This window comes from Corvus hawaiiensis, chromosome 7, assembly GCF_020740725.1.
Source record: "Corvus hawaiiensis isolate bCorHaw1 chromosome 7, bCorHaw1.pri.cur, whole genome shotgun sequence".
NCBI lineage: Eukaryota > Metazoa > Chordata > Aves > Passeriformes > Corvidae > Corvus > Corvus hawaiiensis.
The window spans coordinates 18,678,261-18,702,875 of NC_063219.1; the positions used below are offsets into that span (position 1 = coordinate 18,678,261).

The following is a 24,615-nucleotide window of genomic DNA, read 5'->3' on the forward strand; positions in this document are numbered from 1 at the left end:
AGGCAGTGGAAATCTTGGGTGATCCTGTATGTGGATGTGAAGGTTGTTTTAGTAGTAGCATCTCTCCAAGCTTGTTTCCTTTTAATTCGCTCTTAGACTGGTGAGCATAGGCCAGAGTCAGGCAAAGTGGCTATTTAGTTATACCAGTCATGAAAGAATCAGATCTGGGTTCTACAGATAAAGATTAATCAAGGACTTTTCAAAACACAGCAACAAACCTTCACCCAGAGGATTATCCTCTTTATAGACAATAAGGAGCTTAGGGTTAATGAGTGATGAGCAGATACTGACCGGTGAACTATTACAGGGAACATGGAATCCCTTTCCAACAGAGCTTAGTTGGTCAATTTGAGTGGTCTGACAGAGACTACACTCAGTTTTCCTAAAATGCTCACAAAAGTAGCAATTATGAATGTATAAAAGATCAATTTTTTTCTTACAAAAAAACCGCCAACCCAGTCTCTTTGCATTAATAGGGCAGCAACAGACCAAGGTCTCTTGATCTTGTCTGTAAGAGTTTACATCAAGAAATCTTCCTGTACGTCAGAGAAACCAAACTTAAGTTTTATGAGGTGTTACTGTAGGCTTCACTTCCCTGAAACCTTTTTCAGTTTCTTCTGATATGGACCGTGCTGAACTTAGAGATTGTCAGCTCATGAAAATTTGTCTTGTAGGTTCTCTAGATTGAAGGACTGTTCATGTTTTGTTGTTGAAGCCAGCTAAAGCAGAGATCTTCATTGTCTCTGAATAACTGTTCTGCCTGCTGTCCCAGTAGATCAGACATCATACCACCTCTGAAATAGCCATGTTATTTTAATAGAAAATGAAGGAACTGTTAAAGTTACCAACTATGCTCTTAAGTTATTGCTGCAGGTAAAAGTAATTAATCCCTTGCTGCAGGTATAAGTGAACATCCTGCTGCTGTTTTTTGCCCTTTTCCTGCTTTCCCTTTGTTTGCTGTTTGCATCAATTTCAGACTGAAGAAAGGCACTTGCAGTTCAGTTTTTTAGTCTAGGCTTAGGACTGCTGCTGCTATGTAATGGTGAAGCTAAACCATCAAAAAATACTTATATCTAATACAGCTCTTAGTTGCTCCCTGAACAAAGAAGTAAGATCTCTATTCCTCTCTTCTGCACTTAAAATTGAGTCCTTGCAACGTGCTACTTTAAAGAATAATTCCACCTTTAGGTAAACAGGGTACTTTTATGCGGTGCTTTCTATCCTACCATATATTAAAGAACTTTGCAAAAGTGCTGTACAGTGCCCACCAAAACAACACACCAAGACATGAAACATACCATACTGTCTTGTGCAAGTTCAGAGAAACTCGGACAAAATGTATGTTACTGGAACTGATACTACTTTTTTAGAAGTACTTTATTGTTATGGCCTTAGACTCTCCAGATCACTCTCAGAACAAGACCAAATGATACACGTGTACAGAATTAAAGCTTAATGTGTGATTCAGAGCACATACTAGCTAAACTGAGTTGCTGTATAGGGTTATGCTACTTCTTTAACGAATCCAAAACTCTTTTAGTTCCTCCTGTGTAAAATGTAGGCGTTTGCCATTATTCTACAGTGCTGCAGCATTTTTGATACATTAACTAAGGTGAATGTTTAGCACAACCATGGCTTCAGGCATACACCTCGCTCCTGCCCTGAATGGAGGTGTGTTGAGAGATGAGGAATCTCGCCAGTACAGGCTTTGGAGCGCTGATTATTCCAAAAGTTAGATGTGACAAGCGCATGAAGACTTGCCGCTGAGCGAAGCCTTGCAGTGGTTTAGTCTCTACGTGGTGCCTGCCATCCTCCCCTGGCAGCAGCTGCCGGGCCTCCTGCAGATCCCGCCGCAGAGGATGGGCACCTCATCCTGAGCTCCCCTCCGCCACGGCTGCACAAATCCTGCTCTACCACACGAGCTTTGCCCGAGGTGCCGAGCGCAGCAGAGGCGCTGCCCAGCCGCGCTCCGCCGCGGCCGCTGTGGGGAGCAGGGCATGGCCCCGCCCGCCGCCGCGCCCCCGCGCCGCGTCACCGCCCCGCCCCCGCGGGGGTGTCCGCGCAGCTCTCGCGAGAGCCGACGGAAGCCCGCGGGGGACCCGGCCTTTAATGTGCGGTCCGGCCGCGTTCCGGGTGAGTTTGTAAACACGGCCCGGCCCGGCTCGGCCCGGCGCGGTGGCTCCTCCTCCCTCCGCGCTGCGGCGGCGCCGGGCGGGGGCGGGGGCGGCGGGGCGGGAGCGGCACGGCGCGGCGGTAGGCGGGGGATGCCCGGGAGGCAGTAACATGGCGCCGCTGCTCCTCTCCGCGGCAGCCCCCTCCCCCAGCGCGGCCTGCGGCTCCCGCCGCCCCTAGAGCGGGGCGGGGCGGCCCGGCCGGCGCCGCGGACACCGGTACCCGCCTGGAGGTAGGGCCTGGCGGGCGGCCCGGGACGCGGGGCGGCGAGGCGAGTGGGTGGGGGGGTGAAGGGGGCTGCAGCGCATCCGGGACGCGGGGTGCCCCACGGCGGCATCGCCGGGACCGGCGCGGAGGGCGGGAGGAGGGAGCAGCCGGGCCTCGCCTTTCCGCCTCGTCTTTGCTCCAAAGGAGGCCTCCGTCTGCATCCATCGTCGTCTCTGGAAGGAGAACTTGGTCCGTGCCGGTGCTGGAGTGGAGGGTGCGGAGAAGGGTACGGGTGTGGGGGATGTTGGGCGCGGGGGTAAGAACAGCTCTTCTGCACCAGAGGGAGGTGTTGGCCTGCCTGGGGTCTGGCCGTGGAACTGAACCTCCTGGACCAGTTGCCTCATTGACTTTGCCTGTTATTGTGCATAATGTCTCTCTAGTTGTCTAATAAAAGGTTTCTGAAGGTTTCACGTGAAAAAACATGCCACAGACCCTCAATTAGTGGTAGCTGCACGGTGCTTTAAGCACGAATGTTTTATGCCAAGATGCAACCTCATGTTTGGAGTTAGGGGATATGTGTGCTGCCATGTTGCTTCTGCAGTCTTACTCATTCTACAGCCTTTTTGCATCCCTGTTCTTGGAGGGAGATCCATTCGTGTGTTTTTATGCCCTGTTCATGCACTGTGTGTCCCTCATTTGCTTTTCGTTCTGTTGCTTTCTCTCAGAGGTGTTTATCTTCCAATAGTGATGCTGTCACCTGTTTCCTTGCACTGAAATGAGAAATTTGAATGACCTGAATACTCTGAATCATCCTCTACTTTCCAAATAATGACCACAAACATGGCTAAAATGTATTTTATATACCACTTTTTAAAACAGTGGGTTTGTTTTCTTTTTGACATATTCTGCTCATGGCAGTGAATGTCACATCCCTACTTCTTGCTGAGCGTAAAGCCAGGTAAGAGGTAATAAAAACAAACGTTGTGAAGTTTGGGTCATAAGACTGCTAGGTCTGTGTTAGATGCTGAATTCAGCCCTCCCGATAGGATGTGGACCAGTCCTTGTGGTTCTGGTCTTCCACAGGTGTTTTAGGTGGGATTTCTTGAGCCATCTGCTGAAACAGGTTGTTGTCTTTTAATGGACATCCCATTGCAGATGTAGTTTCAGAGGGACAAGCTGTAGTCCAGTTTGGCATTCACTTGGGTTAACTCTGAAGTGTTTATAATTATGCAATCCAGAATCAAAATTGTCAAGTTGTCTTGTTAAAAAACAAAACAATAATTTTGTCAGGGACTGGTTGTTATATAATGCTTCAAAAGAATTGTCAAATAATAAGAAACCTTAATGTGTACATAAAGTGAAGCAGCTCTTTTAAAAATCCATTGAGATTTTATGTTTCAGTACTGACGTTGCATGCTAATGCTTAATCAAGTAGTTGAGCTTTTGATCTTCTTCATAATGTTATTGATATTCTATCCTGACTTGAATTCTAGAAATACGAATATGTTTGGTAGGTCTTTTTCCAGAAACTTCTAGACTATGTAGTATCTAATAAAATGCTTTCAGATCATAAATTTAATCATACTTACTTTTATTAATAATCTTGTTTTTCATGCTGCTTTTCTTTTATGACCACATTGAACAGCATGAACTATGGTATTATTTTCATCCTTTTGTCATTAAATTTTGAATGTGCCTAGTGCTAAAAATCCCTTTTCTGTCATCAGCTTTTTCTTCTTCTACTCTTAATTAACTTGAACTTAAAAATATACATTTTTACCTCCATGAAGTTTTCCTAACTTAAAGTTATTTATAATATTAACATTCTTAATGGTCTCTTAACATAGTCTTGAGTTTCTGCATAAAAATTACACATTTTCGATTTTCAAAGAAGCAAATGTGACTCAATACTTTTAACTTTTATTTTGATACTGAATAGATTTCAAGTTACCATTGTTCTGCATAACTGAACTATATTTGTTTCACATATAATATGCACTCTAAGGAGGCATTGAATATAGTTAGTGACAGAAATATTAGTCAGTATTTAATAATTATGCAATAAATGTTTTTTTTTCACATTTATGCTGTACTGTTTTCAACTTTGTTCAGTGTCAGCTTTGGTTCAGCCTGAGAACTTTTCCATTAGCTTCCCTTCAGATAAGAACTTCTCTTCAGGAAGGCGTTCCAAGAAATATATCATGTTTCCTTTCTAGGTAAAGCCAGTGGTCATTTATATAAGTGCTTACAGGAAAGAAAAAGATCATTCTGTTTTAATGAGCAGGAGGAATCCTGTAGTGGAATATTTGATATATTTAAAGATTTTTAGAATGAAATTCTTAATTAATTAATTCAATTTTAGACTTCAGGGATGCCATCTAAGAAAATGTAAAAATGAAGTAACTTTTTGTTTAGCTTTTTTTTTTTTTTTAATTTGTTGAAGCTAGTGTATAAAAATGAGCTTGGATTTCTAATGTGTGTTAGGTTGAAGATGTTCAAACCTAGATAAATGAACTGGGGCAAGTAAGCCCTAATATCTCTAAGCAAATTGTGAAAAGATGGGAGGAATATTAACCCCTCTGTGCTCTTTTCTGAGGTTCATTGACTTTCTGCTTATCTACAAGAGCTGTATTCACATAGCCTGAATTTTTACTAAGTTAAAGAAAGATCAGGGGTGTCTCTGAAAAATACTTAAGCCAGAGGGTTGAATTAGAAGCCACCATGTTCAGCCAACAGGAAGTGTTAGGCCTAAGGACCTTTCTTTATGCCATTAGTGCTCTCTGTTTACCAGAAATGTGTCTTCTTGTGGAAGAAGCCACTCCTGCAGCTGAAGGAATTTATTGCTTTGTTTCTGCATATGTGACTATCTGTCCAACTGGCTTTCTTGTTCTTATTGCAACTTGTTAAGTCAATCATCCTTACTTGTATCTTTCCTTCTTGTCCAGATGCTCTGCCCTTTATAGAATTTAGACAAATTGGGGAAGGTATGGAATTAACTTTAGACATCAGATACAAGCAGTTACTTAATAATATCAGCAAAAAGTGCCTAACATTTGACTTTCTAGAAGAAAAAATTTGAGCATTATGCTAGCAGCGTAGTGTGAAGAAGGAGCTCCTGTTTTCCTGTTTGCCAGCTATTGCTATTTACAAACTTTAAATATTCTGGACTACAGCAGAATCTATTAGGTTACTTTCTGCCAATCCCACTTTCATTATGAGGAGTAATGTTTTAATTTTTCAAGTTTTATCTCCTCCATTTCCTTCATTGTTCAGTTTTATTTTTTAGGAATGCCAAATTCGACAGTGTTATGGAAATAGAGTCAGATCACTTCTGAAAGTGTCCTGTAATGGTCAAGTATTAACTACACCACTTTTGCGTCACCTTTCTTCTTTTGCTTTATAGGAAACAGAAAATACAGCTGTTCCAGTCCCTCCAGGTAAGTAGAGCAATGGGATTTTCTTCCTTTTAAAATACAAATTAATTTTTTCAAATTTATGTCTCTTCTTTTTAAGTGGTGTATTCTACCTACTAACATCGGATTTTTACTGAAATCACAACTTGCAAATCTACCTGTATAGTAAATTGTGGAAATAAAGATAGACTCAAATGTGAGAAGTGATTGAAATTTATGATGTGGCTGCTGTATGCAAGCATTGAAAGTATAAGGGCGCCGTGTTCATTTTGATTTTTGTTGATATTTGTTTGGTTGTATAAGAAAGCCATCTCTTAATTGTGAGGCGTTTAAATTTAGAAAACAAAAATAGCTACCTCCCCCCATCTAAAGAAGTCTTGGAAGGAGCTAAGCAAAACACTATATTCAGCTCTTCAGGTAACCATTAAGAAGCTGTTATTCTTTACTGTGGCAAATATGTTCAGTTCACTTTACTTTCAATAAGTATGTACTCTAAGTAGAACTCATAAAAGTTGATAAAACTTAAAGTTTTTGACCTGGTTCTTTTATGCTTCAGTTTCCTATTATAAAATGAAGCTTTAAAGTAAAGTCTTACATTACCTAAAGTAGTTATACACTATGATGAGATCAACAGAAAAGTTTAGTAAGAGTTAATAATTCTCTATACAGTAAGGCTTTGTATGTTGCAGTAGAAGGGGGCACAATCCCAGATCCAATGTAATGAATAAAAGGAAATGTTGACTAGACATGATCAGGCTTGAGGAAATGCAAACATCCGTAGGAAAATACATCACTGTTACTCTAACATAAGCACTTTGTAATGTTTGGACTCAGAGGAAATCAAATGCTGATGGACTACTATAATTCTGACTTGTCTCAGTGGCCTGATACAGTTTTTGTCCAACTTTTCATCTTTTTCAAACCAGACTGTACAGGTGTTTCTTGGGTTGGAGCCACATGCAAGTGGTCAGTGTAGCTGCAAGGCTTGGGTGTGCTGCTCATGTAAGCAGTAGGAGATAAATCAGCTGCTACTGTAGCTGCAGACTGACACATTGTCCTCTGTGGACTATCCAGTTTGGGAGGGTGGCACACTTGTAAGAACATGTATCTCTTCTTGCATGTTGGCCAAAAGAAGAATGCTGTCATCAAAAGTTTTAACATTTTTGTTTGTTCTTGGGGCTGTTCTTGGTGTGTTCGTAGTTGTGTTTTCTGTGTTCAGTTCTGGCAGTTTTCTTCTGTGCTGTTTGTGTCAGCCCTGATGTTACAGGAGGGCAGTCTCTGTATTGCTACAGTGCTTAAAATAAGTAATCACAGGGTAAGACTGCACAGCCTGTGAGTGGCTCTGTACATGGATGTCTTTTTGCACACACCTTGCTTTCTACAGGTACATATGGTACCATTTACATATGGTAAAGTAGAGGCTTTAGCTGCAAGTTTGGTGAGTCTTTAGTAGGTGTGTGTGAAGAATTACTTTTCTCAGCAAATTTGAATAAGTTTTTGCAAAGACTATCGATATATATACATTTTAAACAGTTGTTTAAATGTTCAGTAGAAAAATTTTGAAACAAGGTGTCAGTTGTGTTTTCCATGCTCCCATATGTAGGCAATTAAGAGAAAACAGAAGAATCTGTAGCAGTTAAATAAGCCAACAAGACATGACTTAAGTCAGTGTATGATTGTATTCTTTGTAACATTGTCTGCAGAAAGGTATTTTGAAAGCAAGCCTCAGACTATGTAATAATAGTTTCCACAAAGTGTACCCAAGGTGTTTAATTAAAATCTTATGGAAATATTCAGATAATTGTTGAAGCTATTTTTGTAGCAAATTTAGATAAATATTAAGGTGACATTTTGTAGAGACATCTTTATTTTTTAAATAAGCACACTGCTCTAAATATTAGTGAATTACCTGCAAACTCATTTTTATTTCTCCATATTATATATATTTTCAAGATGGATGTATACTTATTTATATATTTACTGTATCATTTACATTCCAAACATGATAAAAGAGGCTTGCTACATTTTAAATAGGCATGATGTGAATGTATTTTACTTTTGTGGTGAAAGTACAGAGCAAACACCAAAAAACTGAGATTATTTTCTGATTTTAGTACTGAAGTTGATTATCCTGCCAAGGTTATTTCAAGTTTTTCCTGTGTTCAGCTCTGATCCTGTTACCGTGTGACTGGAATTCTACATATGGATTTCTTTATGCTACTGAAAGGAATGTAGGGTTTGAAGCTTACAGAAGAAAGTTGCAGTTCAGTGGACTGTAGTAAGAATCATTTCACTGAATGTTCGTTCTATCTGAAGAGATAAGGCTGGAGTTTCATATTCGTGTTGGATTCCTTCAGGAACTGTCTTTTTTTCTATGGGACAAGGTGTTAGCTGTTGCCTAGGTAACAGTCCAGGGTGTCTATAATTCCCCTTTAGTGACAGGATTATCACTTCATCTATTACACTTCTCATTTGGCTTTGAGAGTAACATTTTTGTCAAGATGGCATCTAAGTTGCTATTTTGGCTTTCAAGGGAAAGGTATTTCCTAAATTGTTCTTTCTTACTGTGATATTCTCACTTGGAGCAATCGGTCTACAAGAGAGAGAGACTCTTTTGAAATTAGAGTGGCAATTACAAACTTTTTTTTTCTGAAAATTTGCCTTCTCTGTGTTAGTTTTGTTATGCCTGTCAGGCAACATGCAATCCACAAGGAAAAGAGGAGGCAAAGGATGGGGTTTGTGTGTGTTTTGTAGCAGCAGCGGGTTTTTGATCATGCAGAGTCTTCTAAAGGTGTCAGAATATTACCCAGGTTTGGATGGTCTATTGCAGTTGTTAACCTCTGTTCCTTGCTATGGTATCTTTATGGTATGCTTTAAATTTCAGAGTTATCTTGGATTGCTCAGAATGTCATCCAGTCAAATTTTGAATTTCTGCAAGGGTGGAGATTCCACAGCCCCACTTGGCAACCTGTTCCAGTGTTCAGCAGCCCTCACTGTGGGATTTTTTTTTTTTTTTTTTAATACTGTGTTTTCCTCTTCCTCTACACTTGCCCTTAACTTTCTTGTTAACTTGTGTCTTGTGAATGTTACATCTCATCCTTTTATTATACTCTACCTAAAGTCTGGATCTGACTTCTCTATATCAACACATTAGATAGTTTAAGACAGCAAGTAGATGCTTCTTTAGCACTCCTTCTCCATTCTGAATTTGCTTCCTGATGTTCCTCTTGTTATGAAGTAGTCCAGCCTCCTAACCATTTTGATGGGGCCCCCAGATGTTTGCTCTCCAGTTCATCAGCTGTCTTGAGGGGCTCAGCACTGGATATGGCACTTGAGCTATATAGCCTTATGGTGCCAGATAGAGGAGGATAATCACTTCCCTTCATCTCATTGCTGTACCATTGCTAATTCATCCCAGAAGCCTCTTGTCTTTCAGTGCTGCAACTGACATGATGCTGAATCCAACTGGCTTTGTTGTCCACCAGGAGTTACAGGTTCTGCCCCAAAGCTGCTTGGCACCAGTTGCCCCTCAGCTTCCACTGTTGCATGGAGTTATTTTGTTCTAGGTGCAAGCCTTGCATTTGTCTTTGTAATAGGTAAATACAATTCTAACTAATTTGGCTGCACTAATGAATGTGAGCCCTTTGTTTTCCCATCCTGTCAGATCTAGTTTCTGTTTAGATTTTAAACGTCCAAGGTCTTGCTTGGAATGCGAGTGAACTTCTTTTCTCTTTTAGGTGCAAAAATTTCAGTGCTTCAACATAATTTTTTTTCCTCAGATGTTATCCGGAATCTCTTTACAAGGGATTACCTCACAAAATTCCATGTGGTCTGCAGTCAAATAATGTTACAAAGATGAGGAAATGAATTTATCTCCAATTTTTTTCCAGTAAGTTTGCCAGAAGGACAGCGCTGCTTTTCTTTTTCACAAGGATTGATTTTTTAACTTGTACATCAGGCATTCAAAATTCACAGGCTTTGCAAACCAAAACATGGAACCAGATACAACTTCACATGCAAATACGAGCTCTGGTAATACTCCTTTAAAAGAGAAAATGAGTGGACTTAAAAAATTGATCTTTATGTTTTCTCACGTAGGAGAAATACTAACAGCATGGAGGGAGTAGGTTTTATGGCCAAAACTGCATCTCTCAGAGACTGGCAACAAGATACAGTAACTGAGTAGAAAAAATGTCCTACATGCCCTTTAGTTAATCAAAATCTTCATCCTTTGGATAAAAAAAAAAAAAATCAGAATTGTTTCTTACATCATCTGACATTTCTGATATGGATATTACTAGTCTGCTCATAATACATAGCCATATGTGCATATTGGCATATGGTGGCATATGTAGCCATTATATAAGTATATGGTGCCCTATGATCACAGGTTTAACAAAACTAATTCCTCTTGAGATCTAAATGAGACTAACTCTGTTAGTTTGAGCCTGCATTTAAAGAAATAAGATTGTTGCATAGCTGAAGAAGAGTAATAAGCTTGTGGGATAGCTGTTAAGTCTATTGAAATTCCACATATTGTAAGGATATATTCCTAAAGTGTCATGGATAAGGACCTTATTTCTTACCCTGGAGCCTTAGTCATGAGTATTCAGACTTGCCCATAACCTCGTTAATGTTCCTTACTAGTGAAAGTACCAAGTTCACAGTTTGCACAGTTCAAAACATACTGCATTCATTCAGAAACTTGAGACAGGTTGTGAACTCTTTGCAAAGAACAGTGGAACAGTCTTCATCCCTGATTTGCTTTGGCATCCTTCCTTTGGGATGTAAATGTTCCCCTGAGCTGTCAGTGCCAAAGACTCTAAAGTTTTCTGGCAGCCATTCGTCTCTTCTCGACTTCTGATCTCAGCTCAGTATCCTCATTCCTTTAAATGTATATATTTAGAAGTGACAGTTTAAAATCTGCTGCATGCCATGTTTTCCTTTCTTTGCTGTTGGGTGTACATTACAAAGGACACTGGGATCTCCTCCTCCTTGAAGGAATATCCAAAAAGTCTATACACAGTAGTTTTTTACTGTACGGGTACATCCAGAAGGATCAGGTACTGTGCAGTAATGAGTCTGATATGGTTTGCTTATGCTTACTTGATATGTCTTGTGTCTAGTGCCCAGGTGTGTACCAGAAGTGTGCATTCTTAGGATGGTTAAACAATTTGAGAATCCTTGCAACTCTACATGAGCAGCATGCTGGGGGAGAGATGGATTTATTCTGCCTATGATATTTAATCATAAAAACATCTTTATTCATCTTTATTTGCTTCATCAGTCTAAGTAGTGTTCAGAACTAACACTGTTAGTTCTTCATACAAATATTCATTTAAAGATGAATGTATTTCCTCCAGCGTAAAGCCACAGATGCCACACTAACTAGAGGATGTATTGAAGTAAACAATTTCTTTGAAAAACTGTTGTGTTTCATGGGTGGATAGTGGACATTTTATCATTTATCTTTACGAAATCATGCATTATTTCATTTTTAGCATGCATAGTAATTAATATCTTCTTTTAGTTACAGTTCATTGCCATGAAAAGGAGGATATGATAGTTTGCCCTATGAAACAGGTTTATATGTGAAATTTGGCAGGTATGTGTATTATTGTGTGGGGTGAGTATGCAAAACAGCGCCAAGTATAATTAATATCTTACTTCTTTCCTAAGTATTTTTAGTCTGTCAATAATTTAGTAGCTGAAACATTAGTATAGTGCATGTTTTTGTAATTAGATTTGTAACGGTTTACACAAAGGGCTGTGTGCCAACTTACCTTTAATGATGAGCTTTAAATAAAGATTGTGAAAAGGCTAAGTAATCAACACTTCTTCCTCATCTGTTGGCACCATAACCTTGACTGTGTGGTATTGTCTGCTGCTTTGATCTCTTTTTAACTGTGAGAATTGGATCATTAATACAATGTATTTGATTTCAGTGACAAGTTGTTCTTACTATGCTTTCAGATACTTTTTGCAATTAGTCATGTTACATACAAACATGTGGATTTCTGATTGAGGTGTAATGTTCAGAAACCGCTGTGGTGGATTTTGTGTACCTTCCTGACAGAGCTTGAAAATCCATTTGAATCATGGGTATTTAGAATATTAGTGTAGTCAGAAGGTAGAAATTCTTGCCCATAGGATATTAAAATAGCCTGTGGATGTTGATGTATTGATAATTCGTTGCAATATTTGTAAAATTTGTTCCGTTCTAATTTTAATACAGGTAGCACAACGACCTGTGGAATATGAGTGATGACAAACCCTTTTTATGTACTGCCCCTGGATGTGGCCAGGTAATGGTCTGAACTGAAGTTACTAGCATTGATCAAATAAAAGTAAAACAGTGAAATGTATTTTTAGGGATTGACGGAAAGGGGCTTATGATAATTGCTAGAAAGTATTTTTATTTTGCTGAAAGGCAAGAATTTGTAGCATGTTATATGTTTATCCAAAATGCTATCCACAGAAGAAAAAACTAATTAAATTATTCTTTCTGAACTAAAAATAATTTAATTTGCTAGCCCTGCTTTACTTGCTTTCATTAGGAAAATAATCAAGACCTAACTTGTATGAGATAACCTGCATTTTCTAGGATATTTCAGTTGGTGGGGAGCTCAATGTGAAGGTTCCTTGTCACTACTCTTCATAGCTGTGGTGACTGCAGATATTTATTGGCATAAGTTTGTTTTATGTATGTTGTTGTGTATAGGAAGATTGTAACACTATGCATGCCACAGAATATATTTCAATTCCTATAGTAGTTTTAATGTATTCTAGTAAATAGCATTAGTGTGTGTGTGTGTGTATATATATATATATATAGGTGAATGTGAACAGAAAAGTGAAAATATTGTGGAGTATTTTAGCAGATGGTTGCTTAAAAGGAAGCTGTCTTAACACTTTTATTTAGTATCCTGAAAATAAATGCATTTGTATTATCTGCTGTGTGTGGTGGACATCCCTGCATCCTGTGTATAAAATTATTTCATAAGCTGATTTTTTTTCATAATATAATGGTTGCTGCCTTTATATAGAATCGATTTCATAAACAAGATGTTTTTCCTTATATTTGTGCACTTCAATTTATTTGGATTTTGAGTTCAAAATACTCTCATTTTTATTCTGGAAACTTAGCTTTTATGATGAACGACAGTATTAATGTTATATTAATGTAGTCTTCTGTATTTAAAGCAGGAGAGGACTAAGATTTCTTGTTATGTCTAGTATGTTCAGAGATATCAAAAGTAACAGAAGAGGATTGCTTTCTCCTAAGCAACGTGTTTGTCCCCATCCTAATTGAATCTCATTGCAGTATATACTGTCAGAAGTTTTGGTAACTAAATCTCACAGAAGACATATCATGGGGTCTACAGCAGTGCATGTTTCCAGGGAAGGTGAAGAGAGAAGTTCGTGTCCCGGAAAATGGGCAAGGCTTCTCCAGATGCCAGCTTCGTGCTGTAGGACGGAGAGAGGGAGTCAGGATCTGGACATCCTCTTCCCTCTGGAAGAGCTGGTGCACCACTTTGTGAGGACAGAAAGCTACATTTAAGTCTTTTGGGGTGATAGAACGCAGAAATTTCTGACTTATTCTGTATGCAGAGATAAGGCACAGGAGTTACGGAGAGCTGGGTATTTGCAACCCTGGGCAATAGAGTTGTAAGGGAAAAAAAGTCCCTTGCCTGTTTCACCCTTACAGTGATCCCGCATTTTTAATTTCCCTCACAGTTCCACACGTACATGTCCTTTCTCATGGAAACATTCTGAGTTACTGTACTCTGAGGTCAATTCAGCTTGTATGTTAGTTCCTGAGAGGTGATTCTTGGTGTGTGTCTGTTGTAAGGTACATGTGGAGTGACTTAAATTAGTGAGGCATAAGAGAAACATAATTTGTGGCTCAAATGTTCACAAAACACATTAAGAATTACTATGTTTTGTGTAAAATGTGTTCTTTTTAGGAAAGCTGCAGCTCGGGAAACATTTTTTTAGATTATGTCAATTGAAACACTAACTTCACCCACAATTACAGATACATAGCAAATTGGTGAAAGTAAATAAATAGTGAAAGTAAGAATATCTCTTTTACAGCACATAGTTTGTCTGCTTACTGCTTTTTTTATAGCATAGACCTCAAATTTTGGGGAAAGTGTGCATGAAACAAGCAAACCTGAGATGTTTGTAAAGTGCTGGTAGGTTTAGTTCATTCACAGCATTACAGTCGTCTGACATGGTTCTAGTGTTTCCCTTTCTACCTGCCTCTTGTTTATGTAGTAAATGGTCAGGGGCAGGAGCTATAGTATATTTTATCTTCATGCTGTTAAATGCAGTGAAGTTTGTGATTACAGATCAATTGTCATTATTGTGGTTATACACACAATGAAGTAGTCAAGTAGTGGTAATGAATTACTAGACATTGTCAAGAACCATTAATACAGCAAATGGTTGTTTGCTGCTGGTTGATGGAGGCAGCACTCCGAGATGTTATCTTGGACTTTTGATATATGCAGGTACATACACTACAATTTTCCTGGTACCATACTTAGTTACTATGAGCATCATTTGAGTTTTATAATATTTCTGCTTGGTACTGTTGACCAAGGGACAAGATATATCTGCGTTAGAGGGTTGTCTTTTAATGTAGTAATGATAGTTTTACATGTTGGAAAAATTGCTTTCTGTGGTATGGCATTTGCTGTGTTCACACTCCCAGTTTCAACTGTTTCTTGAAACTTTCTGCTGCAGCGTTTTACCAATGAGGATCATTTGGCTGTCCATAAACATAAACATGAGATGACACTGAAATTTGGTCCGGCTCGTAATGATAGTGTCATTGTGGCTGGTAAGTATATACTTCTGTTAAGTTTATTCACTTTTCTGCTGGAATAGGCATATGTTTTATGCATTTTCTGTACATGATACACAGATTAAGAGAATGTGATACATTTTCTTCACTATACTTGTCTGCAGTGTGTGCTTAGGCAGTGTTTTCTTACATAATTCATGTCAGAATTTGAAGTCAGTATTATTCTCCATAAGTTACTTTTATTTGGATCTGGTATGTAATCCAAATATTTTTAAATTATCAATACTTAAATAATTGATTAAATTATGTAAGCATTCAGTAAGAACATGCTAGCAAAGGCTATGCCTAAGAGGATCTGGAACTAAATTAAGCTGTATTTCCGTTTTAATTATTCATTGATATTACTTGTCTCTTAAATTTTAAAGTATGTAGCATCTTTTACATATCACAGTGATATTAGAAGAATCAATCAGTGATTATTCTTCTGATGGGATAGTAGAAGAAAAATCAAAATTTTTGTTTTCATTTTGGCTTAAATTCAAAATACTTTATTTCCACCTCTAAATTCATGTTATACCCTTAGTAATTATAACTTTTGTCCAGGATCAGAAGTAATCACCAATGGATGATTGATTGCATTATATATTTGAGAGTTTTTTAATGAAGATGGCATGTGCTAAGTTTCTGTAGTTACAGTCAGTCTGGGTTTTTTTTCAGTGGTGGAGCAGCCTAAATGAATTTCACAAAGACTTTCAGACATTTTCTGATTATTTTTTTTTCCTTGTAAGTGGCTAATTTGTTACAATGAGCAGATAAAAAAAAGATTGCTCTTGAACTAGCAGTTACAAATTTTAAAATTCTAAATCTGCTCCTTGTCAATTACACCATAAGAAAAGAGACCTTTCAAATAATCAGGTGTTTAAAAATGAAACCATGACAGTCTCTCTGTGCAGCCACATTCCAGTGTAGGAATTGTTGTAAACACCATGCTACATTACAAAGTTCAGACAATCATACCACTTTACAATATTTTAAATGCAAGTAACTTTGTGGGAAGTCTGGTTGATTTTGACCTGATAATAAGAGTGAAATAAGGCAAATTTGTATACTAACAGAAATTTTATATAAAGATGGTTTTGAAACTACTTCATGGAATAGTTACCCATATGCTAGAAGTCTTATGATTCCAGCTTGATATAGAGGCATCAGAGAAGCCAGTGCAATCTTGTGTACAGAGTCACACTTTACTTGCCTTTGGAAGTTCCATGCACTTGGAAGTAATCACTACTGTTGTCAAATTATGAAAAGACAGAAGCAAACTGCCTTTGAGCTATGCAGTTTTCTCATTTGTTTTTTTAAATAAAAGCCTTCATGTAGTCGTTATCTTTATTTGCAAACAGAGTCTCCTTGCTCATTGAAGTGTTCTGCTGTGCACTGGAGAATAGCTCCCTGTGGTTCACAGACACAGAAGAAATGCTGTGATTCCCTGCCAGAATTGTCAGGGGCTTGGTGGTTTGCAGGCTCCGGGTGCTTGTCTCCAGCAGGTGGAGTTTGCCTCTGGCTGCCTCCCCGCAGGGCAGAACAGAGCCCGAGGGGTCCCCACCACCTCGTCTCTTTCTGTTTGTTTGTGTTCTGACAAATATTTGCAACAAGCAGGTTCATAAATGGTATTGTAAAAATAAAATTGGGGGGGGGGTTTATCCACTTCATTTCAGATCAGACACCAACACCAACTCGTTTCTTGAAGAACTGTGAAGAAGTGGGCTTATTCAATGAATTAGCAAGTCCTTTTGAAAATGAGTTTAAAAAGGCTTCTGAAGATGACATTAAGAAAGTATGTTTGAAACTTTTTTTTCCTCAGAGATTCTACCTTTTTAAATCTGAAATTCCATTGAAAAAGCAAACTTTGGATTTATATGTTGCCTTCTAAACTATAGCAATAATCATGTTAACTGCTTATATGTGTTCTATGTAGAGAATACAAACCTATGATTTTTCTTCTGAAGGTTAGTTTAGCTGATTCATTTTGCGTAGTCAGCATTGACAATGGGACACATTGTCCTAATCATATAAGTGTCTAGTCCATGTCTGTTGAAGTTAACCACTAGTTTTGATTGAAATTTCATTAGGTCTTGAATAAGGAAGAAAGAGGTCTGAAAAGTAGAGTTTTTAGCAGAAAGAAAAACCCATGTGAAAACAATAGTATGCGAACACTGATCCTTTTGATTAGTTTTAAAATACTGATGTTACTCTAAGAATCAATCATCATAATAATGACAATTAAGTACTGACTAAATTTAAAGAAGTGTCAGTAATTTGGTTATTATTATATTCACTATATGTTGAAATCACATTTGCCTAGAAATTATTGATTACAACATAAAGATCTACTTATTTTTTAATGTACAGATTGAAATATAAGAAAAACTTGAACTATATCTGTTTAGCAACTTCATGTTTTTGTGAGGAACTTGCCATACATTAAAGTGTTATTCTTGTTATTTATTTCAGTGCTTCCCAGTCATAACTGGTTAAGAACCTAAACATTTAAATACTTCTGCAAATAAAAAATTTTGTTCAATGTCCCCTTTGAATAATTTTGTCTTTAGTTGATTATCTGGGTGACTTCCATAGGTAGTGATTAAAAACATGGGTTTATACTCATTTATATAAGTTCTTCAAAATCGGTAGCTTCATTTTCTTTGTTTCAGTAAAGACTTTGAGAGGTACTTGTGAATAGGATGGATTATTATCCATTCCTGACCAAGCCTCACCCTTGCTTTGTAACAACTGTATCAAATAATGGATTTATAAGTTTACTTTTTTTAGTTGCTGTATGCTGGCAGTTTTTATAACATGACATATGAAAAAACCAATTTTTCATTTACCAAGACTGTATTTTCTGTATCATTCATGACTGTCTTGGAGGCAGTTATATGTATTGCAAATTATTTTAAATATTTTATCTGTTTCTTTAATTGATACTAATTTTCCAAGCTGCCCTCTGTGTTACAAGATAAAACACAGTCCTGCCTTATCTCTGGATGATTTATATACATAAACAATAATGGCAAAGTGTGGAAAAGTATTCCATAATAGCACATTTTCTAGGGGATTGTAATTGAGTTTTTTTCTGTAATATTTCATAGTTACTTGTGATATGAGAAGAGATTCCACTTCTTAGAGTCTTCCCTGTCTATTAGTAATATATTGCACAGGAAAACTAGGAATTTAATTGAAAAAAAAAACATTTGGAAAAACTTCTTTGGGGGAAGTGTCTTCCAAAAGTATTTGGATAGCAGACTAGACCGGAATATAGGCTTTCAAATCCATGGTATTAAGTACTTTTGTAGCTCAATTTCTTTGGGGCATTTCAGATGTCCTAGTGAATTTTACCTGTGTTGTAGTATAAAATTTGCTTTTTCAATAATTATTAGCTGCAATAAGCTTGAAATTATTTGTCTCTACTAACTTTCTCAGTTTGAAAATGTAGTTAGGATTTTGTGCTTTGTGGCATGAGGTATAATGATATACACAATAAAATACCTTGTTTTAGCTGTAATTTTTTAACTGTGGCACAGTTCTGCAGCTATAGTTTTCTTGTGATTCTTGGAAATGGAAAAGTTTAGGAATGTTTTTAATTCGCAAGAAGAAAATACTTAGTCTGACCTTGGTGTTGAAAGGCATTGATAGTACTGAAGATTGGTGTTCATGTAGGTGCTGGTAAAATAGTCTTGACTGGTAATGCATCTGCATCAAGATCTTTCAAACATCAGCACCTCTGTGTCATAATGGGCTGATATTTCTCTTCAGTACTTACATTTTCTTGCTCAGTTGAATTTTTTAAACATTGACTAATTTTGTTTTACATTGTTGCTCATAGATGCCTCTAGATCTGTCTCCTCTTGCAACACCAATTATAAGAAATAAAATTGAAGAACCTTCAGTTGTAGAGACAACTCACCAAGATAGTCCTTTACCTCATCCAGAGTCTACTACCAACGACGAAAAGGTCAGAAACCTTCTTTTTCTCTTTTGGAATTTATTTTTTCACTTTTCTGATGATCAGTAAATTTATTGTATATGGTGATAGTCACACTACTTAGCTGGTTGAAAGGAAGAGAGTTTTCATTTGCCACATTCCAGTGGATATATAGGTTACTTGTTCAGTTCTTCAGTTAGCTTTGTTCACTAGAATTATTTCTTTGCATCCAGTAAAGCCAGAAAGGAAATAAAATTTAAGATCTATGCTGTCTTAGAAAAGACTAAAAGGCCTCTTTATTCTTGTTTTTGCATTATCATTAGCAATGATCACTTCATTATGTGACTTGCAGTGTTTTCATCTTGTGAAGTTCTCTTGAAGTACAGAAAATGAAGCAATGTTAGTGAATTAATTATTTCTAGTATTCAATAAATAAAAACATTAGGAGCAGACCATAATAAAGCACTGAGATTGCTCTGGTCAGTCTTTATGTGCATCTTCAGTGGGCAGTCTGTGTATGAGGGGCTTAGCTGCCTTACTCCCAGAGATCAGCAGGACCTTTTAGGATCACAGGTAATTCAGATTGGAAGGGACTGCAGGATTTCCTGGTCCACCTTTCTGCTCAAAGCCAGGGTTACTTCTGAGATCAGACCAAGTTACTCAGTGCTTTGCACAGTCTGGTCTTGAAACCTCTGTGGGAGAGAGGCTGCTGTAAGAACAACCTAAAGTGTGTGACAGAAGTTGAAGAGAGTTTCAATTCAGATTTGTCTTTACTAAGCTTTTCTGAGTTTCATTAGTTAGCAAGGATGAGTAATCATGGGTAATCAAGGCAGTCATGCAGTCTCAAAAATAGTAAAAGTGTTTTAAAGGAATATATGTAAAGACCTGCTTGGATTAAGTGAATCATAGTCCAAATCTTCTTTATTTCAGAGGTTAGTTTATTTTTTTGCTGCAAGTACTTATTCCAAGTAATCTAATTTTGGCAGAAGATAATATTACTGTCTTCTTACAATAGTGGTTCAGTATCTCATTAGCATCATTACAAGTGAAAATTATATCTCAATGCTTGGCAGTATTTATAAACTTGTATCAGTGATGATGTAATTCCGGTGTGTCACTGTAACGGTGCTGCTGCTCAATGCTGTTCTGATGTGTGATTGTAGAGACAAGCTGAACAAGGCTGAGGGTGCTGCTTGGAGTGTACAGCTGAACAGGACCTGCAGAAGTTGAGAAATGTGAGCAGAGTGTTGCTTAGTTAGATTTTTGTATTCTCCTTCTACAGATGTATTGAAGGCAAGAAGGGGTTTTTTTTAGGGTATAGCTGTTTTTAAAATATATGTGCCACTGTAACCATTTCGACTTTAGTAGCCTTTAGTGATTACACGCTATTAATGTATGTGCAAGGCAGTTCTAATTTTCCTTGTAGTTGTCAAAAGAATTTCTTGGAGACTCTTAAAAAAGGTATGCTTAATTCTTTTCCAAGAGTTCCATGAGTTCTATTGGGCTTCAGTAAGAGCTGATACTCTGCTTTGAATAGACCAAGATATCATTGGAAGAAAGTCTTTAAGCCTTAAAATAGTAATAAGAGCTTTCAAACATTGTAGTTGTTTATTAACAGTACTTTAAAAGGGTGACCCTCAACAGAGTTTTAGCAGTTGCTTAGTCGTTGCCAAGTAGCTAATTGCCTAATTTAATTACTTTAAAACCAGTTGTTTTCTTACAGTCATAATCAAATACAGTATTAGTTCTGGCCCTCTATATTTCTGTATAAAGAATTCTGTGTATTTTTGGTAGCATTAGAAAGCTATTGCATGAAATTTGCTTTTAGATAGAAAATACTTGCGAATATGCACATCTGAGAACACTTAAAGTAACTATCCTGTTCTGTAATTTCCAGTTCAGTGGGTTTTAGTTTCGAGAATATAGGAGTTGAAGTCCTTTTAGTAAGTCTAGTACCTTTGGGTAGGCTTAAACTTCTGTCCTGTAAGGAAAGGTAGGTAAAGGTAAGATCACTTTCACTTAATCTTATGATTGCAAATTCAACTCTATTTTTCTTGTTCTTTAGCAGAATATATTTACAAAGTATTTTATTCCAGACAAAATTTATACTTCATTAGTGCAATGCATTGGTGACCAATTGGAATCTTCCATCAGACTGGTGGGGCTATGGTTTTGTTTATATATACTCTTTAAATGTCAATTTCCTTTAAAGCCATACTTCTTAAATCTGCAGCTTATGTTTTTGCCACGTTGTTGCAGTAACAGGCACCTGAATGCATTTTTCAGTGTAGCAAAGAGCAAGTTAGTGTAAAGAGGAAGTTGAAAATACTTTTTCAGCTGTATAAACACACTCAGGAGTAAACATGTTCTTTTTTTAGTGGCTGAAGATCATTTCTGATCTTGTAAAGAAAGAATAAGTGCCGTCTTTAATAACACAAATAATTGTATGTGAGGTTTCCATTTTCAGAATTTTAGATTTAGTTCAGAATTTTGTATGTTAATCTTTGACTATTGCTGAAATCTGGTTTCCGTAGAACACCGTGTCTAAAAATTTCAGATTGCCCTTTTCCTAATAGGGGTTCAAGCCGGGAAGAGACCCAGTTTTACAGTCTGTATTTATTAGAACATGCATTAATTAAGCTCCTGCTATGAGCAGCAAAGAAGTGTTCACAGAATGCCATAACTGACTTGCTCACTTGTACATAGTTACATGGTTGCAGCAACAGTTGGGAGATCAATTCCAGCTGCTCACTCAGAGGTAGGGGGTGGTACTGACATGCCAGTGACTTCTAGGCAGGGTTCAGAAGGTGCTCAGAGGCAGGCTGGTTGGGACTCTGAGCAACCTGATCTAGTGAAAGATGTTAGCAAGGCAGAAGGGGTGGACTGGAATGGTCTCTAAAGGTCACTTCCAGCTCCAAGCAATCTGTGATTCTGTAAAAATCCTTCCAAGGGTCCATTCTTTATCAAGGGTACATATAATCTTGCAGTCTTTGTTCACATGTAAGAACCATCATGATTTTTAATGTTGCCTGAATTGTGCAGCTTGTTCATGCTAGCATACAGATTCAGCTGGTGTTCTGAATTCTGAATTTCCCACAGTCAAGCAGTTCAGTCTCATTTATGTTTTCCCTGTGACTCTTGAATAAGATCTGTAAGCTGTTACACCAAATTCCTTATTTCCAAAGAAATGTTTAATCCTGTCCTAAGAATACACATTGGGCTTTTTTTTTTCTCTCTGTTTCCACAATTCTGTACTGGTTGTCTTCTTTTTACTGAAAGTTCATCTGTAATGCTAAGTGCAGTGTTCAGATATTATACCCCAGATTAATAATAAAACAATTTCACTTTCCTCCACACAGCTCACTGTTATTCTCCAAGAACTCTCATTCACTGTAAATAGTCTTTCAGGTCCCTTGGGAAAAAGCCTGAATGAACTAGTGCACCCTGATGACAAATCTAGCCTGTGAGCTTTTGGAGGGAGAAAATTTCTTGATCTAAAGTCTTTTCTTATGTAAAGCCCATAGTTTGCCAGCAAACTTACAGTTCTATTAATTGCTCAGAGGCTCACACACATTTGTGCATTAATATATAAAAAGACAAACAATCTGCTAGGAGAGCTCAGACTTTACTACTTACAGCTTTGTGGATGAATTTTCAAAACTTAAGCTTCATTGAAAGGAAATAATAGTCAGTGCAGCCTGTGTGACACAGGTGTAGAGATGTTCTCTTTGAATTACGGTTTACCAGCAGAGCAACTAAAGTTTGCTGGCCTTACGAATGCCATTTTATGTGTCACTGATTGCAGTAGCCATTGTCAAAAGAATAACTTGGAAAAAAGCCTGTCTGAAGGTAAATTTGAAGTCTGACAATATCAAGGGTCTCCTGAGAAGGAAGGCATTGGTTACAGTAAGGCCTTTCTGGGTTTTCAGAAACAGAAAATACAGATAGAGAGTTCAATTGATAATGTACTTTACCTGGTTGCTAAGCTAAGAGCTATAGTGATTTCTGTCTACTCTTTATTTGCACCTGAGAAAGTTTAATTTCTGTGCTCAAATAATTTTTTCTGCATCAGGATATGCATATGTTTTGCAGAGCTCTGAATGTAACACTCAAGTACTTCTATCACTCTAGTTAGAGAGCTACAGATAAAGGCTTAAAATTTTTTGTTGTTGTTGTTGCTATTGTTTTTACTGAACTATAAACTTCTTGTTTCTCTTGTTTAAATCCAGAACAATGGACTGAAACTGAAATGTACATAAGGACACCATAAAACATTTTCTTTATTCAGAGTGTGGGTAAACACGATGGTGCTGATAGTACCATGGGTTTCTTGTGAAAAAAAAATCTGATCAAAACTGAATTAGAAGCAAGAAGAAGTAGTAGGTAGCCTTAGCATAAATTGAGCCAGGTTTGTCATAAAACTAAAATCACTGTTGTTGAAACGATTTTTACTTTGGTGGTTTAAATGATTCATCCAGAGGGGTTTGTTTTGAATGTTTTTAATTTTATAACTGATTCTGTTTGCATAATGTTACAAAAATTCTGATTTGTTCCATCAAACTGTGTTCATTTAACAGTTGGAATTAGTGGTCTGTAATTGTATTTTGCAAACTGATGAACCTTTATTTTTCCTCAGGAAGTGTCACTGCAGCAGACTGCACAGCCTACATCAACAATAGTTCGTCCAGCATCGCTGCAGGTTCCTAATGTACTGCTTACGAGTTCTGACTCAAGTGTTATTATTCAGCAGGCAATACCATCACCAACTTCTAGTACTGTTATCACCCAAGCTCCATCATCTAACAGACCAATAGTGTAAGTTACATAAGTCTTAGTAAAACGTTTTCTTGCAGAATTTGAAAATCTTGTTTACTTTCAGTTACTATTTCTGCAGTTAATATATGAATTTGAGATGCTTTGGTGTAATGTGGTGCTTTACTACACATGAAACATTGGACTTTCACTACATGTGAGATATAATGCCATGTTCTCCACATCACTAAGTTCATATTTTTGATCTCCAGATAAATATTACATTACACCTGTAAAGAAACAAACCAATTTAAAATAATGTGTAAACTTGTTCTCTTCTCTGGATAAGTTTTCTTTTATATAGTTCATTCCTTTTTCAGTCCAGTTCCAGGTCCTTTTCCTCTGCTGTTACATCTTCCTAATGGACAAACCATGCCTGTTGCTATTCCTGCATCTATCACAAATTCTAATGTGCATGTCCCTGCTGCAGTTCCAGTAAGTAAGCATGATGCTATATTAATTTGAAAGTGGAGCAGATTTGCATAAGTGCAGCATAGAACTTAGTTTTAAGCACCTTGATAGCTGTTTTGGCTTCAGAGGGTAGTGCTGTCAAATGCTCTCTATTATGATAACATACTCAGGTTTTCTTCATTTTTATACTTTATCTGGTCAGCTTGTTAGACCTGTCACCATGGTGCCTAGTATCCCAGGAATCCCAGGGCCTTCCTCCCCACAGCCAGTGCAGTCTGAGGCTAAATTGGTAAGTGAAAAACTCCATTATTCCTCAAGAAGAATAACTTGAGAAATTAATTAAATTCTATTGCTTTTTAAAACAGCTTTAGTTTTCTTTTGTTAGTCTAAATTCTGCAAGTACAAATTTAATAAGAATAGAAAAATAACAGCTGCATTTATTTTACAGTTCTTTCCAATTCCAGCCTATGTTAGTTCTGTTCTTAATGGCCATTTAGACCTTATTTTTAGTCATTATTTTAAATTAATTAGATTTCTAACTAAACTCCTTCTTGCTTCTTGTATCGGAGGATCAGAAATGTTAGCTGGGAGACAGACAAGATTAGTAGCATGTTAACAGTGAACATTTCCTTCAGAGAAGCAGAATGTTTCCTCCCAAAGGAGTGATATTTCTTAAAGCTAGGAAAGAAAAATGTGTTTTTTAAAAATGTTTTCAGAATCTCAATTGAATATAGTCCATTTGGCAAGAGTTTTGCAATTAGATGCGTAGTACTGATACAGTTAACAAATTGTTCTGTGTGGAGGTT

At 37.4% G+C, this 24,615-nt stretch overlaps 1 protein-coding gene across 10 annotated transcripts in view; it reads left to right on the forward strand.

The window, feature by feature from the left end:
- Positions 1–2,059: 2,059 nt before the first annotated feature.
- Positions 2,060–24,615, forward strand: part of ATF2 (activating transcription factor 2) — a 50,682-nt gene continuing 28,126 nt past the window's right edge. For 2 of the 10 annotated variants that reach the window (XM_048308991.1, XM_048308999.1), the window contains exons 1-10: positions 2,060–2,133; positions 5,783–5,816; positions 11,323–11,397; positions 12,028–12,097; positions 14,544–14,640; positions 16,320–16,438; positions 18,488–18,616; positions 23,223–23,401; positions 23,719–23,833; positions 24,012–24,098. In XM_048308991.1, the coding sequence (XP_048164948.1) occupies positions 12,050–12,097; positions 14,544–14,640; positions 16,320–16,438; positions 18,488–18,616; positions 23,223–23,401; positions 23,719–23,833; positions 24,012–24,098 (774 nt within the window). In that variant the 5' untranslated portion in view covers positions 2,060–2,133; positions 5,783–5,816; positions 11,323–11,397; positions 12,028–12,049. Of the gene's footprint in view, positions 2,134–2,262; positions 2,405–2,513; positions 2,666–5,782; positions 5,817–9,571; positions 9,682–11,322; positions 11,398–12,027; positions 12,098–14,543; positions 14,641–16,319; positions 16,439–18,487; positions 18,617–23,222; positions 23,402–23,718; positions 23,834–24,011; positions 24,099–24,615 lie in introns of those variants that run through there. The other 8 variants (XM_048308996.1, XM_048308997.1, XM_048308995.1 and 5 more) reach the window with 8 other exon arrangements.